This window comes from Chionomys nivalis, chromosome 14, assembly GCF_950005125.1.
Source record: "Chionomys nivalis chromosome 14, mChiNiv1.1, whole genome shotgun sequence".
Taxonomy (NCBI): Eukaryota; Metazoa; Chordata; class Mammalia; order Rodentia; family Cricetidae; genus Chionomys; species Chionomys nivalis.
Genome location: NC_080099.1, coordinates 43,981,077 through 44,000,281, shown reverse-complemented (window position 1 = coordinate 44,000,281; position 19,205 = coordinate 43,981,077). Strand labels below are relative to the sequence as shown.

The 19,205-nt window shown below is 40.7% G+C and overlaps 1 protein-coding gene across 1 annotated transcript in view; it reads left to right on the top strand.

Annotated features, from left to right (window-relative positions):
- Ndfip1 (Nedd4 family interacting protein 1) overlaps positions 1-19,205 on the top strand; it is a 44,996-nt gene that overhangs the window by 16,002 nt on the left and 9,789 nt on the right. The window contains exons 2-6 of the mRNA XM_057788681.1: positions 8,178-8,265; positions 10,230-10,360; positions 11,238-11,325; positions 12,252-12,376; positions 16,819-16,885. Coding sequence (XP_057644664.1) covers positions 8,178-8,265; positions 10,230-10,360; positions 11,238-11,325; positions 12,252-12,376; positions 16,819-16,885 — 499 coding nt within the window. The remainder of the gene's footprint in view (positions 1-8,177; positions 8,266-10,229; positions 10,361-11,237; positions 11,326-12,251; positions 12,377-16,818; positions 16,886-19,205) is intronic.

Sequence of the window (19,205 nt, the reverse complement as noted above, 5' to 3'; positions counted from 1 at the left end):
TTAAAAATCTCTTTAGATTTATTTTTATGTTTACATGTATGAATGTTTTGTCTTGAATGTATGTATGTACACTCACCATGTGCATGTTTGATATTTTTGGAGGTCAGCAGAGGGTTCAGAGCCCTTGGAAGTTATGAATGGTTGTGAACCACCATGTGTCTGCAAGGAGTTGGACCCAGGTTCTCTGCAAGAGCAACAAGTACTCTTAACCTCCAAGCCATATCTCTCCAGCCCAAGTGTATTCTTTTAAAGTATAATTAAAAATAAACTATTTTCCACTAGGCTGTATAACCATTATCCCCATCTAATTTTTTTTTTTTTTTTCTCGAGACAGGGTTTCTCCGTAGCTTTTGGTTCCTGTCCTGGAACTAGTTCTTGTAGACCAGGCTGGCCTCGAACTCATAAAGATCTGCCTGCCTCTGCCTCCCTAGTGCTGGGATTAAAGGCATGTGCCACCACCGACCGGCCCCATCTAATTTTTAAACAATTTTTATTACTATCCCTGACCCTACAAGAAATTCAGACATAGCCGCAGTAAGCTGTCACGGTCCCCCTCGGCCAGCAAGAAGGACGCGCAACACCGGAGCTCTTCTTGCTAAGCAGTTTATTCAGGACCTTGTTAACAATTGTAAAATCTCTCTCTCTCCCTCTCTCTCTTTTCCTCTCTCCCAGGGCAAACCTCTCCCAGCCCTTAAGTAGGCATGGGCTACCAATCCTGGATTGCCAGGTGGGCACTGCTCATAGGTCCACGCATATGCAAGCAGCTGACAATCATTGCGTGATAATAGCATAAGTCAGGCCTAGTTGATATTAGGAGTTGATTATCACAGAAAGCACTCACTTTCGGGATCGCGGAGGGCGGGAGCCAGCACCGTCAGGTGCAACTCCACGCAGCTCTCTACACATAGCCATCAGGTGTGACTCCACACGGCTCTCTACAGTAAGCTACTATTTTCCCCACCCCCATTATCTTAGTTACCAATAACCATTGATCTTTCTCTATGAAATCACACTTTTGGTCATTTTAATATAAATAGAAGCATGCAACAGACAGTATTTTCTTAGTGGCTTTATTTTTAGTATAATGCTCTCAAAGCTTATTTATATCACAAGCAATTTTTTTTTTTTTTTTTTTTTTTGCTGAATAGTGTTTCATTGTATAGATAAACCACAGATCTTTTTGGTTTTTCAAGACAAGGTTTCTCTGTGACTTTTGGAGCCTGTCCTGGAACTAGCTCTGTAGACCAGGCTGGTCTCAAACTCACAGAGATTCGCCTGCCTCTGCCTCCCGAGTGCTGGGATTAAAGGCGTGCGCCACCATCGCCTGGCTATGTATGCTAAATTTTTGACAATGCTGTACCATCAAATTTTGTGTGGACATATGTCTTAACTCTGGGCTTAACCATTTACCAATAGAAACACACTTTCTATTGCCACCAGTAGTTTGTTAGAGTTCTAGTTTTCCCCCAAGCATAAGAACTTGTTACTGGCTGGGCAGTGTTGGTGCATGCTTTTAATCCGAGCACTCGTGAGTTCGAGGACAGTCTGATCTTCAGAGCAGTCTACAGAGCCAGTTTCAGGACAGGCTTGAAAGCTACACAGAGAAACTGCCTTGGGGAAAAAAAGAACTTGTTACTGTCTTTTTAGCAGGTATGGAGTATTATCTCATGATTTTTTCTGATGACCTTAAGAGTGTTGAGCATTTCATTTTGTGTCTACTGGCCATTTGTATACTGGTCTTTGGAGAAATGTTTGATCAACTCCTGCGTGTGTGTGGTTTGAGTGTGCCTATGTGTGTGCATGTGCACTTACAGACAGGCATGTGTGGAGTCCTGAGGTTGACATCAGGATGCCTTCTCAGTTGCTCTCCACTTTATTTTTTGAGATGGGTTTCTCACTGAGCTTGGAGCTTGACCTTGTCATTAGGGCTAGACTGACTGGCCAGCAGGCCCAAGCCATCCTTCTGTCTATGTTTCCCCTGTTGCTAGGGTTGCATGCAGTACTTGGGGTCTGAACTCACTCGCATGGCAAGCAGGTTTTTTTTTTTTTTTTTTTTTGTTTTGTTTTGTTTTGTTTTATTTTTGAGACAGGGTTTCTCTGTAGCTTTTTGGTTCCTGACCTGGAACTAGCTCTTGTAGACCAGGCTGGCCTCGAACTCACAGAGATCTGCCTGCCTCTGCCTCCCGAGTGCTGGGATTAAAGGCGTGCGCCACCACCGCCAGGCCAAGCAGTTTATTATTCATTGGGCAAACTCTAGCCTTCCTTTGTTCATTGTTAGATGAGGTTGCATTTCTTACAGTTGAGGTTCTCATACCTTGTCAGAATTACTTAAAATATACCTAATATATTAATAGCAAGTTAGCAGAGAACTCTTCTTGCAAGTAAAGAATTTGGGGCTGGAAAGATAGATGCTCGGTGCTTAAGAGCACTTGCTAATCTTCCAACTTCAGTTCTCAGCAACTGTGTGTGAGCACACACACGACATTTGCACAAACACCAAGTACAAACACTTATTTTTTTTTAGAGAAAGCAAAGAATCTGATGAGGCTACAGTGTCACAGTAGATGCATTAGATATAGTAGAAAATGTGCAGTTCTTGCTCTCTGGCTCTATCTTTTACCCCAGGCAGAGGCAGGAGGATCTCTGAGTTCAAGACCAGACGGTGTACAGAGCTAGTTCTAGGAGAGCCAAGGCTACACAAAGAAAACTTGTCCCGATAAACCAAAATAAATAAAGTAAAATTAAATAGGACCCAACAACAACAAATTAAGTAGTGTGAATACTTGTAATATTAGGGATTTCTTGGCTAGTTTGGCATTATTTGTCATGTATTTTTTTGTGTTTGTGTGAGGTACATATTGATGTCATTTCACCTTGCGTATAAAGATTTGTGAGGTTTATTTGGTTTGGTTTTGTTGAGACTGAGTCTCACTGTGTAAACTGGACAGCCCAGAACTCAGATGTAGACCAGGGTGCGGAGCTTGTGACATCCCTGCCTTTGCCTCCCAAGGGCTGGGGTTACAGGTGTGCACCACCACACCTACTTTATGCAATAGGATGGGTTTTTTTTTTTTCCTCACTTTTTCCAGTCTTTAGAGAATGTAAATGCCTGGGACTATTAGTACCATTCATTGTAAGATTAAATATTGTCTCTTAGTGAGATCCAACCTAGCTCTGCTTTACTGTTCCTCAGAACAATTCATTTTAAAACTGAAGGTGTGTGTATGTATTATGTATGATGTGTTGTGTTTGTATGTGACTATTGCTTCTTACATGCTGTGGAGGGTCCCTTCTAATACCTTGTTTTTGAATAAGGCTCTTTTAATTTCTGCTGCTCGACACACTCTGGGCTAAGACCTAAGAGTTTCTGGGGGGAGAAAAAAGAGTTTGTGGCAACCACCTGTCTCTCCAGTTCCATAAGTGTCTTTAAACTAGTTAAATTCAAAGTTGCTTCTATTAAAACTAGCTATCATTGGGTGGTGGTTGAGCATGCCTTTAATCCCAGCACTTGAAAATGGAGACAGGCAGATCTCTGAGTTCAAAGCCAACCTGGTCTTCAGAGCTAGTTCCAGGACAGTCAGGACTGTTACAGGGAAGCCCAGTCTCAAAAAACAAACCAAAAACTATGTATGATTTCTGTAGTGAGCATTTCTGGCTTCTACTAATTATGCAGCCAAAGATGAACTTGGATTCCTGATTCTCCCATCTCTCAATCTCCCAAGTTTTGGGATTTATAGGCTTGTGCTGCCATCCATACCTAGCAGATTTTTTTTTTTTTTAAAGATACTAATATAATTTCATGCTCCCCAGCTTGGCATCAGTTAACTAGACTTAAGTGATTATTTTGCCTCAGTTTCCCCACAAGTTGGGACTACCAGTGAGTGTCATTGCACCTGCTCTTTAATGCTGTATTTATTTCTAATAGGCACAATACTTATATTCAAAGGAAGGTGGTCCCTTTATTTTAGATGTACTATATTTTATAGCCTTAACCTTAAAAACAAAACAATAGCACCTTTTATAAATTTTTAAAGTATTTATTTGTTTGTTTATTTTCGGTTTCTTGAGTCAGGATTTCTCGTTGTAGGCCCTGGCTCCTAGAACTTGCTCTGTAGACTAGATTGGCCTCAAACTCAAGAGTTTCATCCCCCTGCTTCTTGTGTTGTGGAATTAAAGGTGTGTGCCATCACCACCTGGTTTAAGGTTTATTTTTTTATAGACAGGTGGTGGTGGTACACACACACCTTTAATCCTAGCACTCGGGAGACAGATGCAGGTGGATTTCTTTGAGTTTGAGGCCAACGTGGTCTACAGAGCTAGTTCAGGACCACTGGGCTATTACACAGAGAAACCTTGTCTCAACACCCCTCACCCCCAGATTTATTTTTATAAGCTTTTGATCATTTTTATTTATGTGTCTGTATGTTTATCTGGCAGGTGAGTGCAGGTACCCAAGGAGGCCAGAAGAGGGCTTGGTAACTCTTGAAGCTGGAGTTAAGGGTAGTTGTGAGCCATTTGACCATGAGTACTGGAAACCAGACTCAGGTCCTCTGAAGAAGAGCAAGCATTCTTAACTGCTGAGCTGGCTCGCTAGTCCTAATAGACATATTTTTAAAACTTTTTAAAAATTTTATGTGTGTGTCTGTTTATCCAGCATATATGTTGGTGTACCACATGCATAATTAACAGATGGTTGTGAGCCACCATGTGATTGTTAGGGGTTGAACCTGGGCCCTCTGGAAGAGCAGTTAGTGCTCTTAACCTTCAAGCCATTTCTCTAGCCCCCAGGATACATATTTTCAAAATCAAAGGTTAATAAGACCAAGGAGTATTATGGCAGATTGGGATCATGCACCAAGTGGGGATATGGAAAAGAAAATCAGGACGTAGTGTAAGTGTGTGACAAAGCAAAATGCTACTTGAAATTTCAGATTATTGGATTATTCTCATCTTGGTAGAGACATAGGTAGTTCTCTATTAAGCTCAACACTTTGTATGGCTCCTTTGGTGAGCAGGCAAAGTTGCTTACTATGTAGCAACTCAGTCTGGCCAGGAACTTACTTCCTTAATGTTCCAGCTTCAGTCTCCCAAGTATTGAGATTACAAGTGTGAGCCACTACACCTGGCCTTTTCTTTCATTTATGAGTAATTTTATAGTTCAATTTGTAAAACAGTGCCATATTTTTTTTAAAATGTCATTATTGTTGATCACAATAAAGATAAAACTGGTTCAAAATGTAATAAGTCATGTAATGGGGTGAAAACTCTAGCTACCGTGGTATTTATTAGTCTCCAGAGTCAGCGGCAGAGACTGTTCCTGTGTGTGCTCTGAGTTAAGTTCCCTCTCTTAGACCTGCCTCAAGGACCGGCTACAGCCTGGCCTGTACTGTGCTGGACCTGGGCTTACTTGGCCCAACTGATGGAAGAGTGGGAGTCTTTCCAGTGCTGACCCAGAAGTAACATGCTTGTGCTCTGTGAGCACCAGGAAGGGATCAGTGTGGCTGGGTAGGCTGCACCAGAAAGGTTCTTGGGGACAGAGCAAGAAAATGGGCAAAACTCATCATGGAAGCAAGTAAACTGTTTCCTAAAGGCTACACTCCAGTTGTGGTACTCGCATTTCTTTTCCTTCATTGCTGAGCAGTGGCCTTGAGACCCCAAAGTGTAAGAATGTGGGTGCTTACAGCTCTGTGGTTCAGCAGTCATTACTAAGCATGTGTGGCCTTTGGAATGTGATTCCCTTTGTTCTTCTTGCAGTGTTTTTGTTTTAGAGCAGCTTCTCCGAGCCTAACCTTACCACCAGCAGTGTGGAAGTAATTAGGTTTCTGTGGTAGGAGGAGGCAATGAGAACAGTTGAGTGGGGGGTCATTCCAACATGTGGCACCTCCATCAGTCATAATGGTTTTTTTTCGGGGGGTTTCTTTTTTCTTCTTTTTACTTGGAAATGTATGGTTCTAAAATACTGAATTTTAAGGGAGAAAAAAAAATCTTGACCTGGTAATGTTTGTTTTTTCTCACCAACGAGATAGTGTTTCTGAGAAGGCTGGAATTTCTCTGCTGTTATCTGTTACTGTGCTGGGGAGTGATCACATTTCACATTTCTAGGTTGCTAGGAGACAGGCAACCTATCTTACAGCTACCGGCATGGTAGTCTATTTTACCTCCTGAGTTTTTTGAATGTCTATGTTTCTAAGAACTGCCAGGCTTCCTTTCTGAAACCAAATTGTGTAGAAGAAACATGCTTGCTTTGACCAGACTCCAGAATTATAGAGCAGGTTAGAAATACAGATGGTACCAGCTGCTGCAGATAGAGACTGCATTCTCAAATAATCTTTTTCCCCTTTCTTGTTGCTGTCGTTCTCCCTCGGTGCTGTCTTCTCTCATACAGTGATTAGTCGTGAGGAGGCTAAGAATATCCTTCTAAGGCTGACATAATGTTAAGATCTTGGATTGAGGAGATTCATGCTCCCAGGAGCTCTTCAAATAAGTCACTATATGATGTCCCTGGAATATTTGCTTTCCTATAACTATTTTGCCTGTATGTTTTCTTTTCCAAGGAAAAAATTACCTTAGTTTACAGTACAATTATTTTGGGAATGACTTAAGTTTAAGATTAGATTGTTAGAGCTAAAAAATGTGCCCAAGTTAGAAATGGTGGCACATGCCTATAATCCAGTATTTGAGACAAGGGGATTAGGGTTCCAGGCCAGCCCAAAGGTATACAGGAAAACCCTGTCTCAAAAAAAAAAAAAAAAAAAAAAATCAAGGCCTAGAGATGAAAGTCACTGGTAAAATGTTTGTACTAGGTTTCATACCCTGCACAGGTTATAGAAAGTGCCTGGATGGTAGATGCTGCTAAGAATATGGCCCAAGAACCCATGTCAAATTGAATTTATAGATAAATCTATATTGTAGTGATTAGTGGATAGCGCAGGATTGGAGATTGATGCAGACTCTGCTTCTTATCAAAACCCAGGCTCTTCTGTCTCAGCTTACCATGAACTTCTTTGTAAAGTGTGCTTAGGAGCTGGTGTGTCTTACAAGCACCTCAGTTGACTTCCTGTGTGGTAATACTGAAAACAGGATCAGACCCTTATCAGCAGACTCCCTTTATAGTTTAATTCCAGTGTAGACCGGCTCATTACAAAGTATATCTATTGAGAAATCTTTGTTTCATGACAGTGACTAGGGTGGGCACTTGGCAGCAACAGTAGGTAGACAGTGCACATTCAGTGTGGACGATTGAAATAACTGGAGGAGCTGGGGAGTTCTGGAGTTAGCTCTGCTGTAAATAACTTGCTTGGGATTCTTAAAACCCAGGGTTTGATTCCCAGCACTAAAACACTAAATCAGATAGGTGAGAGAAAGAGCTGACAGAAGTTAGACATTTATGTTTTCATAACTGTCTCACTTACCAAATAAGATAGTAGGACTTGGTTTCTGTATTTTCAATATTTGTCCTACCAGATTGCTTTTCTAACTTTAAAGAAATTATACAAGCAATGAATGTTCAACAAGTCCTGAAATTAGAGTCTAAATGTAAACAAGGAAAAACCCTTTATACTTTCATTACCTAAAGATAGTTCTGAATTATAGATGTCTGTCATTCTAGATCTCCTTTCCATTATATAATTATCCTTTTACAAACAAATTGCACAATGCATATTGTTTGATAAAAATCAGACTTTTCTTCATGTAATGGTTCTATAAGGTTTCTAAGTTGTCGAATTTTCTTTGAAGTTTTGATTTTTTTCTTAATCTATTTTTTGATAGCTGGGCATGGTGGTTCACACCTGAAATCCCAACACGTGGAAAATAGGAGTGGGAAGGTCAGGAGTACAGGGCCTTTATCAGCTCCTTGACAAATTTGAGGCAAGCTTGGGCTACATTTGGCTTTTTCTGTTTTCTTTTTAGATAGGCCTCATATTTTATGTAGCCCAGGCTTGTCTATGACTGAGACTACAGGAATGTGTACTTGGAGTATGATTCTTATATAACTTTTTATTTTTGTCTCATTTCCTTAAAATAACTTCCTGGGATTAGGATACTTTTAAAAAGGCTTTGGAAACAAACACAGTGCCAGATAGCCTTCCAGATAGGCTACTCTAGTTTTTAGATTTGTATCTTTTGAATTTGTTTTTGTGTGTGTGTGAGTGTTAATATCTGGTATTTTTATTCAGCTGCAGAATGAAGAGGAGCCTGGGGAACCCGAGCAGACTGCAGGTGATGCTCCTCCACCGTACAGCAGCATTTCTGCAGAGAATGCAGGTGGGTACTGAGGCCAGGGCTAGCACAGACCCCTCCTGTTGTTGCAAGGGAGCAGGTTCCTTGTTTGTCTTGGCCTCCCGGCTAGCTTACACCCAAAATAACCACACAGAAACTGTATTAAAACACTGCTTCACCATTAGCTCTAACTTCTTATTGACTTTTTTTCCAAATGGATATTTAATATTTCTTTTTGTTTTGAGAAAAGATCCCCATAGACCAGGTTGTCCTCAAATACTATGTATAGGGAGACTGACCTTTAACTCCTGGTTTTCCTGCCTCTACCTGGAAAGTTAGGGTTATAGGCATGTACCACCACACCCAACACCTGAATACTGGGCATGATGGCTCATACCTTGAAAGGTTGAGACTGGAGACAGTTTGAATACATACTGAGTACATAGTCTCTTAAAGATTTGTTCATATATTTTCTGTGTAGAAGTGCTCCACTTGCTTATATGTCTGCATGATGGAAGAGGGCACTAGATCCCATTATAGATGGTTGTGAGCTGCCATGTCATCATTGGGAATCAAACTCAGGGCCTCCGGAAGGGGCAGTCAGTGCTCTTAACCACTGAGCCATCTCTCCAGTCCCCCAGGTTGAGTTTTATATTATTAGATCCTATTACAGAAGAGGAGGAGAAGGAAGAGGAGATTGTTATTCCTTTTTTGTTAATGAGGAGCATTGATGATTGACATTTTCAATAATTATTACAATAAGAATGTTGAAGTTAGCTGGTGTATTAGTTCACACTTCTAATATCAGTACCCTGGAGGTCAAGGCAGGGCAGTGGCAGTTCCAGGCCAGCTGAGGCTACACAACAACAAATTTAAGGAGAAACTAATTTATAACTAGAGAGTAAGAGAAAGATTATTTTTTTCTTTTGAAACTTGAAAAATATTTAGAAGCCAGGTGGTGGTGGCGCACGCCTTTAATCCCAGCACTTGGGAAGCAGAGGCAGGTGGATCTCTGTGAGTTTGAGGCCAGCCTGGTCTACAAGAGCTAGTTCCAGGACAGCTAGGAAACCCTGCCTCAAAAAACAAAAACAAAACAACAACAAAAAGTTTAATCTTGTAAATACATCTTTTCTGTTGTGCTGCATATTTTGTAACAGAAGTCAGTGAGCGTGAAATACAGTGTTCAAAAGAGGAGATGAAAGAGTTCATAGAATTATTTTATAACCTAGTTAGTTACCTAGTAAAAACAGGAACACATGAATATTAAGCCCTTTCCTTATTTTCAAGTTTGATTTTCGCTTTTTTTTAATGAGAGGAAACTACAGTGTAGATCTTAGTGCACGTGTGAAGACTTTTTAACCATTGACAGGAGATCTGGCTATGTTTCCTAGGCGAAACTCAAGCTGTGACCCTGTAACATCCATCGCTCAAGAACGTGCGATCACAGGCACACACACCATACCTGGCTTGTGTAAAGTGTTAGCCTAAGTGTTTTCCATGACTATTTAAATCACCAGTTCTAGTGATCACTTAAGAGTCTGGGACAGGCAGATTGTAAGTTCAAGGGTAGCCTAGCAAAATAAAAGGTAAAGAGAGGGTTGGAGATGGCAGCTCGATGGTAGAGTACTTGCTACAAGCCCTGGGTTTGATCCCCAGTACCACAGAGTAAATGCCTGGTAGATTCAGAGTGCTCCAAAACAGTTGGAAATAAGTATAGCAAGTGAGTTTTTAATTTATTTATTTTTATGTATGTGTGTTTATATGTATGTATGTACTTTGAGGCAAGGTCTCACAGTGTAGCCTTGGCTGAATTGGAACTTGATATGTATAACAGGCTGGCCTTGAACTCACAGAGATCCACCCACTTTTGTCTCCTGAGTGCTAGGAATAAAGGTATGGACAATCTTGTTTTTAAACACATACTTAAAAATTGTTCCAAGTGTCACATTTATTTATAAATAAATGTCTTTTGCTTCAGATGGATTTTATTACTTCCTTTTTTTCTGCAGCGTATTTTGACTACAAAGATGAATCTGGGTTTCCAAAGCCCCCTTCTTATAACGTGGCTACAACACTGCCCAGTTATGATGAGGCTGAAAGAACCAAGACTGAAGCCACAATCCCTTTGGTTCCTGGAAGAGTAAGCAGTTTGTTTGATCTATGTTGTTTTGGGGCTGCTTAGTTGGAGTTATTTTCATTATCCATTATTGAGTTACTAGAATTGTCTTGGTTACAGCTAATTTTAAGCATATATATTTTCTTTTGGAATAATAAGCATCTTCTGAAAATGATGCACCAAGCAGTGTAGCATGAATAATAAAAACCCAGAGACAGATATTGGGGTTCAACCTGAAGATCAGAAAAGCAAAACTGCCAACCACTAGAGAGATTACCAAATCTTCAGACCAAAAGGGTGATCCTGTAGTGCTCTCCATTAACCTCAGACTCCACACTCCACTGAGTTCCTGTCTCTTCCCTACCCAGCCATAGCTCCTGTCACCACCTCTGTAGTGCAGGGATTAAAGGCATGTGATCCCAAGGTCTGGGATTACCTTTGTATGGGCTCTGTTTCTCTTTTAGACAGGTTCCGTCTTCTGTAGCCCAAGGTGGTTTTGAACTCACAGAGATCCATTTGCTTCTTAGGAGGCAGAAACAGGCATATCTTTGAGTTTGAGGCTAGCCTGATATACAAAGTGAGTTTCGGGATAACCAAGTCTACATAGAGAAGCCCTGTCTTGAAAAACAAAAGCAAACAAAGAAAGACGTAGGCAATCCTTTATTGGGTCTAACATTGCAGCACTGAGGAAGCAACAAGGAAAGATTGTCTCTTAGCCAACTTACCAAGCAGTCTTATGCAACCTACTTAAATAGTCAGTGAAGGGGTACGTTTGCACCAATTACAGTAGACCTTTCACGAAAAGGATGGTTTTTGGTTATGCATCTCACCTTTTGTGCCAGTCATTCTTTTGTCTAGAAATAATTCATCATAACTCTCTTACTCTTTTTCCTTTATTTAGGATGAAGATTTTGTAGGTCGGGATGATTTTGACGATGCTGACCAGCTGAGGATAGGAAATGATGGGATTTTTATGTTAACTTTTTTCAGTAAGTATACATGCAGCCGTCGCTTCCTATAAACCCAAGTGCTCTGAATGGACAGTATGTTTAAAGCAATTATGGATGCCACAGTGTTAACACATGCCAAATCTCATCTTTCAGGCCTACAGGGCCCATTGTTATTGCTGCTGCTCATACCCAGATGGCAGAGTAGGAATGCAGCAGCATTGATAGATTTTGTTCTGTAAACTTCTAATTTTCTGATAGATCAAAGTCAATCAAGACAGGGTTTCTCAGTAGCTATGGAGCCAGTCCTAAAACAGGCTGGACTCGAACTCACAGAGTTCCTCCTGCCTCTGAGGACTAGAATTAAAGGCGTGCGCCACTACTACCCGGCTATTACTTATACACTGTTCTGCCTGCATTCCAGAATAGGGCCCCAGATCTCATTTCAAATGGTTGTGAGCCACCAAGGAGCTACTGGGAGTTGAACTCAGGACATCTGGAAGAACAGCCATCTCTCCAGCAAACTTTTCCCCTTCTTAATGCTGTTTTATACTTTTTTATGCACCTCACTTACATGTGAGCACCTATTTTATTTACTCTGTGAAAAATAAAAAATGTAGTTCAAAAGTAGTGATGCTCTGAGCTGTCAGAAGACACAGCAGGAGGATGAGTAACTTGACTCACTTATGTGAGGCACCAGGTTGCTGTCCGAAGTGTTTCGTTTACTCACTAACCTATATGGCAACAAAGGCAGGAGCAGGTTGGTAGGCACTGACAGCAGCACACAGAGCATGCAGCATGAGATTTACAAAGTCTTTCCTTGCTTTTGAGGGAGATCAAGGGTAGGCGGAGATGGTTTGTCAAGGGCAGGCTATCTTTTATATCCTAGGGAACGCTACATAAGTAGGGCTGTTGCAGAGAGCACTCCTGTCCCTTGGTTAACATGTCTTTTCCCTCCACTCTTACAGTGGCATTCCTCTTCAACTGGATTGGGTTCTTCTTGTCTTTTTGCCTGACCACCTCAGCTGCGGGAAGGTATGGGGCCATCTCAGGATTTGGCCTTTCTCTAATTAAATGGATCCTTATTGTCAGGGTAAGTTGCATAGCAGAGAACATAGATTGTGTCAAGAGGCAGTAATTAGAATGACTTTGAATATTTGATTTTTAATTTTCTGTTATCTTGATATTTAAAGGGATAATCTGGTTTGTCTTTGTTCTGATTCCATGGTAAAGTGAGCTAAAATCAGTTGCATGTAATTCCTATCTCCTTGTTTCATGTTCACATCTAGGAGATGATCTCTTTTACAGGTTGTTTTGATATGTATGAAGCGCTAATGTGTGTGGACACCTGGAGTTTCTGTGATAGAGGGGCGGGCATTCTTCATGTTAATTCTTGTGAAATTTTAATTTCATGACATTGTCTATCCTTTCCTAGTTTTTTCTTCTAGGACTGGTTATGTAGAAACTTCTACTGCTCCATTAGTGAATTTTCTTTTGATAAAAGTATAGCAATGTCTTCGGTGATATGGGAGTTCCCAGTTATATTGCGTAAAATAGTTTAAGTTCTAGGATGTATAAGCGCTTTTAAAAAGTAACTTTAATTTGTTCAATGCCACACAACTGTACAAAATGGTTTCAAAGAGGGAGCCAAGGTCCACAAGATGCTTGATCTTGGGTTCTAGAAATTCTTCAGTAATCCCGGATGTGCTTATACTCAGTCTCTTGGCTTTCTCCAGTGTTCTCTGAATACTCCTTGATGATGTACCTGGTGATCTTGATGGAGCTGCTGTACATGTCAGGATCATCGGGTACAAAGTATACTTCAAAAACCTAGATGTTGAACAAGATTCATCAGTGGGGCTGGGTGTGGTGATACACACCTTTATTCCCAGCACTTGAGAGGCAGAGGCAGGCAGATCTCTGTGAGTTCGAGACCAGCCTGGTCTACAAGAGCTAGTTTCTAGGACATGCTCCAAAACTACAAAGAAACCCTGTCTTGGAAAAAAAACAAAACAAAAAACAACAACAAAAAAAAACAGCAGCAGCAACAACAAAAGAAGATTCACCAATGGGTTCAATACTTTTGTTTTAATAAAGTATACTTTGCTGCCACACATGGGCACACACCTTTAATCCCATCAGAGATGGATGGATCTCTATGAGTTCAAGGCCAACCTGGTTGTATAGTGAGTTCCAAGCCTGCCAGGACCATACAGGGAGATCCTGTCTACAAACAGCAAACAAGCAAAACAAGTATAGTTTGTCTTCAAGTGAGTTTGTTGCTGTTGTCGACCTGGCAGAGGAAACCAGGTAATTATAAACTGGTAAACTGTGGCTGGGGAAATTGTTCAGTGGGTATGAACACTTGCTCACAAGCACAACGATCCCAGTTTTGAGTACCCACCCATATAAAAAGGTAGGCATAGCTGCACATGTCTATGAACCCCAAGCATTGGAGAGTGGAAATAGGCAGATCACAGAGCTCACTGCCCAGCCAGTCCAGTCAAAAAGGCAAGCTTCTGATTTAGTGAGACCTTGTCTCTGGCTTCTGTGTGTGTCCATGCACACTGGTGCATATTTGTACTGTGCATCCACATCACACACAACATACATAGCTAATTGATGTTAACTTGGCCATTGCAGTTTTTCAGAGTAAGTCAAAGGACTCATTGACTATTTTAGAAATCTAAAATCCTTTGAAAATTAGGTAATTGTGGGTTTTCCCCCTGTATAGTTCATTTATATTCATCTAAAAACATGGACTTTCAGAAAAACAAAGAGTCAAAAACAATGGACTTTAAGACCCTAGTCCAAGAGAAGTTGACATTTCTTTAAATTTTAACTGCTGTTTTATTAAGAAATAAAATATTAGGAGCTGGGGATATGACTCAGTGGGAAAGTATTTGCTGCAAAAGCTTAACGTCCTGATTTTGGGTTCCTAGAACTTCAGGAAAACCCAGATTCAGTAGTAGTACCAGCGCTCCTGTGGGGAGATGACAGGCAAAGACAAGAACCCCTGGAAGGGAGCAGCCAGCCAGCGTCTGTGTGTAGCACGGAGGGGGGGGGGGTAACCCTACTTTTAACAAGGTGGAAAGCCAGGACACCAAGGCATGCATGCACACATGCGCAAACACATGCTTTTTTGCATATAAACACACACACATGGAATAGAAAGTATATATGCACTGGAGCCTCCTGTGTCTCTGCTTCTGGTCAAAATCTGAATTTTTCAGAAACAGTTGATAAGGGTTTTTTAGTTTGTTTGTTTGTTTCATTGTTTGTTTTGAGACAGTGTTACATTGTATAGCTCTTGCTGGACTGGTACTTGCTATGTAGACCAGACTGGCTTTTAGAACTCACAGATCCACCTGCCTCTATCTTCTGAGTGCTGGGATCAAAGGCATGCACTACTATGCCTGACCCAAGCCATAAGTTTTAATTGACATGCCATACAAAACAATAAATTCTGAAATCCTGTTCAAAACTTGCCTTGTTTGGGAACCATATTGGTATCACAGTGCTTGTGGTTGGTAATCTTTATTTTAAAAGTTCCACATTGCAGTCGTGGCAATGCTGGCAGTTTGGATATGGCAAAGAGAAGCCACATGTTTTTAATGAAAGGTGAAAGCATTCACACAATAATGAAAGAAAAAATTCCATGGGCTGGAGAGATGGCTCAGAGGGTAAGAGCACTGGCTGCTCTTTCAGAGGTCCCGAGTTCAATTCCCAGCAACCACATGGTGGCTCACAACCACCTGTAATGTAATGAGACCTGGTGCCTTCCTTGCCAGCAGTACATTGTATGCTTAATAAAAAGAAAAAAAGAAAAAAATTCCATACTGAGGTTTCTAAGATCTTTATAGCAGCAAAAATTTTTTTAAAGAGCCATGTTTGTATAACTTATCACAGTATATTGTTAGTTCAAAGGCACTTATCATTAATCTTTTATTGTGCTCAATTCATAATCAAACTTTATCAAAGGTCTACATATATGGAAAGACTGTATATATGCATAGGCTTTGGAGCTATCTGCCATTTAAAGCGTTCGTGAGGGTCTTGAACGCTATCTCTTCATGGACAAAGAGGGAATACCACACTTTTATTCTCAGACTTTGGACACCAAGGCCTCCAAGAGAATAGACTAAGTTTACATTATTAGTTATCTTTGGAATCTAAATGAAAACCAAGGTCAGAATGGCTTAGCAAGTCAGAAAAAAAATAGGGGAAGTTTTTATTCCTTACGAAAACAGGTCCTGCCAGAGGTGTTCATTAGATCAAATCAGCTGTTCTGTAGTTCTTGCTCCCCTCAAGGTTAAAGACTGATGGTTCTGTATCACACTAAAACACAGCAGTACTTCACAGGAGAGCATGAACTTCACATACATTTAATACATTTACCCTGCCAATGGCACATTCTGGTTCACCCCGTGATCTTAAAGCTGATAGAGACCTGCGGCTGACTACTGCCACCCAGCGTCCTGAGGGATTTTGTTTCATCCTGCCTGTCACAAAGCTGGGGAAAGACTCAAGTGTAAAAGATGGTTTTACTGAATGCATATTGCTCTTGTTCTGTCATAAAGCTAGAGACCATCTGTGTTCTTTTTCTCTTTTACGAGACCTTCAGTTCTAACTTGCCAAAAGAATGCCTTGTGCCAATTCCTGGCACAGGTATAGGATTACCATGAAGTACATGATACAAAGTTGAGAATTCAAGGTTAGGAACAAATTGAATTTCATTGGCAAGGAGACAGTAATGCCAACCAAATAATCACATCTAATGCTAAGTATATACAATGAAACTAGAAACATATTTAGATGGGTACTTTGTGGAGTATTGCCAGGGTTACAGGCATGCACCACCATGCCAGAGATTTTAAAGTTTTCTAACAAAATGAAGAGTTAAGTATGGTGGCACAAGCGTGTTATCCTAGCCCTTCGTAGGCTGAAGGAGAAGAAGCGTTACTAAATCCAGCCTGAGTTATATACCAAACAGTCCTCAACACCCTCAAAATCCATTTGTGTGTGTGTATGTGCACACACGTGCACATTTGGAAAATAAGGAGTCCGGAAGAGAACAGAGAACTTTACAGCTTTTTTTCCATTAGAAGAAGTCATTTTTCATTTCTTCTAAACGATTTCAAATTAGAAGTAAATAGACCGTATTTTTAAAAATTATTATGCTGCTAGTAGATTGTTCAGTGGTTAAGAGCACTTGTTGCACTTTCAGGGAACTTGGGTTTGATTCTCAGCACCCCATGGTGTCTCACAACCATTCCTAACACCAGTTCTAGAGGATCTGATGCTTTCTTCCAAATTCTTCAGGCACCAAACTTGATGCATGTAGTGCACATACAACAGCACAGCCAAAACATGCACATTAAATGAATGAATGAATTAACTAAGTAATTAATTTAAAAAGTATGTATATGTGGTCTAAGTGACCGTTGTGTTTTGTGTGCTCCTAAATTAATAAGTGAAATTGTTCTGTTAGGCTGCAATAAAGTCTCTGCCTTTTTCTTCTGCTGCTTCTTCCAGTTTTCCACCTATTTCCCTGGATACTTTGATGGCCAGTACTGGCTCTGGTGGGTGTTCTTGGTTTTAGGTAAGTGCTTTTAACTTTTTAAAGTAGAAAAACAATTATCTAATTAAAAAATGTCTTAGACAGCTAAGATTACTTTAATAAAGCCTCATCTCACTGTATTGTATTTACCATCAATTTAAAATACAATTTTTAGATTTTTTTTCATTAAAGATTAGATAGTTTCCTAATGCATGCATGTTAAAATAGAGTCTGTGAAGTGCTTTTCTAATCCATTTATGTGTGATACATGGGCATACTAATGACAGTCAGTGTGGCTTTTTTTCTGCTTTTGAGTTATTTCCGCAGAGGGTTTGCAGACTCAGCCCTAAGTTGATTATTAGTGAACTGTATCCAATTGAATTAATTCCTGTATATTTGTGAGCCATCTTAAGTTAGACCTGTCAGTAGACCACCAAAGAATGTACATAACTTCTGAAATTACGGGCTTTCCAGAATTCTGTAGTTCACCCTTGATAAAAAGACTTAATTTATATTAAAAAAGAAGTTTTAAAATTATATACGTACACATGCATACATACATATACATATGTGTTACATGCACACATGAAGGCAGTCTGATTATTAATCTGTAGATTATAATGATTTATTTTCTTGTTTATTTTAAATTATTTTCCTCCTAAATCATTAAAGCAATGAAATTAGCATCGGGGTGAATTTTTTAATGTGGGTTTGTTATCTATAAAAAAATATGTGTGATTCAGTAAAGAAACCAATCTTTACTGCTGTCATGTCTACAAAGCAGTAGCCCCCGGTAGCTTTTAAAGGAGAGATGGCTCAGTGGTTAAAAGTTCATAGTATTTTTGCATATCCCAGCCAGCGGATGCAAACAGTGGTCCCTGATAAACCTATAGGAGGAAGAGGAATGGAAGAACACAAGAGACACAAGAAATGAAGGCAAGACAGTATTTCTGATCAAGCCGCCAGGTTTTTTTTTTTTTTTTTTTTTTTTTTTTTTGGTTTTTCGAGACAGGGTTTCTCTGTGGTTTTGGAGCCTGTCCTGGAACTAGCTCTTGTAGACCAGGCTGGTCTCGAACTCACAGAGATCCACCTGCCTCTGCCTCCCAAGTGCTGGGATTAAAGGCGTGCGCCACCACCGCCCGGCTCAGAAGCTGTTACATGGCAAACTGGCAAGGGGGAGGGGAGGTGTGTCAGGTGTGCCGGAATTTAGGCCTGGAGACATCCCTAGCTGATGGGTAAATACTGGGGGTCTGTGATTGTTGACTAACAAAGGAAAATGCTAATGTTTTCCAAAAGCCTGGTGCCTGCAGGTCTCACTAGGCTAATGTCCTAGGTCCGGAATTTGCCTGCAAAGGTGAATATCCCCCCCCCCCCCCCCCCACAGAGTTTCTCCGTAGCTTTTTTTTGAGTTCCTGTCCTGGAACTAGCTCTTGTAGACCAGGCTGGCCTCGAACTCACAGAGATCCGCCTGCCTCTGCCTCCCGAGTGCTGGGATTAAAATGTACAGCTACATCTGGCCTTCTTTGTTGGGTCGTGTATTTTTTGTTTGTTTGTTTGTTGTTGTTTTTGAGTCCCAGTGTTGGCCAGGTTGGCCTTAAACTTGCTGTGTAACTGAGGATGACCTTGAACTACTGATCTTCCTGCTGATGCCTCTCAAGTACTGGGTTATGTGTATACACCATCATGCCTGGTATTCAGATTTGTAATTTGACTGTCTCCTATTTTTGAGACAAGATCTTGCTATGCACCCTATCGCTGGCCAGCACTTGATGTCCTTGAACTTGATCTTCCTCTGCCTCCCAACTGTTCACCACTGTATCTAGTTCCTGCCTTACACACCTTGAATCATCTGTTAAAGCTATTGGTATACTGTTGCTTGTGAATCTGCCTGCTTAGCCCAACACCTATGCCCAGCAGGAACTTGACTTGGACCTGCCTTTCTTAGCCACCAGATGAGTGCATTCCTGACCCTGCATCTTAAGAAATGCAAGTGGTCCATGGTGTCGCTCCCCGCCTCCTCCACTGAGGCGTTGTCTACTCCTGCTCACTGGAATCTAAAGATTCCAGAGAGAAAGGGTGAATTTCCTCCTCCCTGGAGTTCCACAAGTTTAGTAAAAATGAGTGGCATGAGAGTAGCTCGGGAGCAATCATTTATTGGCTTGTTGTCTAAGGTGGACCCTGAGAGAAAGGCTAGGTAGGATATTGAGCTCTGTGGCCTAGATGCTCTAATCAAAGGGGAAACAGTAAACATTCACATGGGTTGTTGGCAATGTAATTTGAGGATTGATTTCTGTATTAATGTTTCATGGAAGAGAGATTAATATTGTATTATTGATTATTCTTACTGTGCTCTATTTCTGTA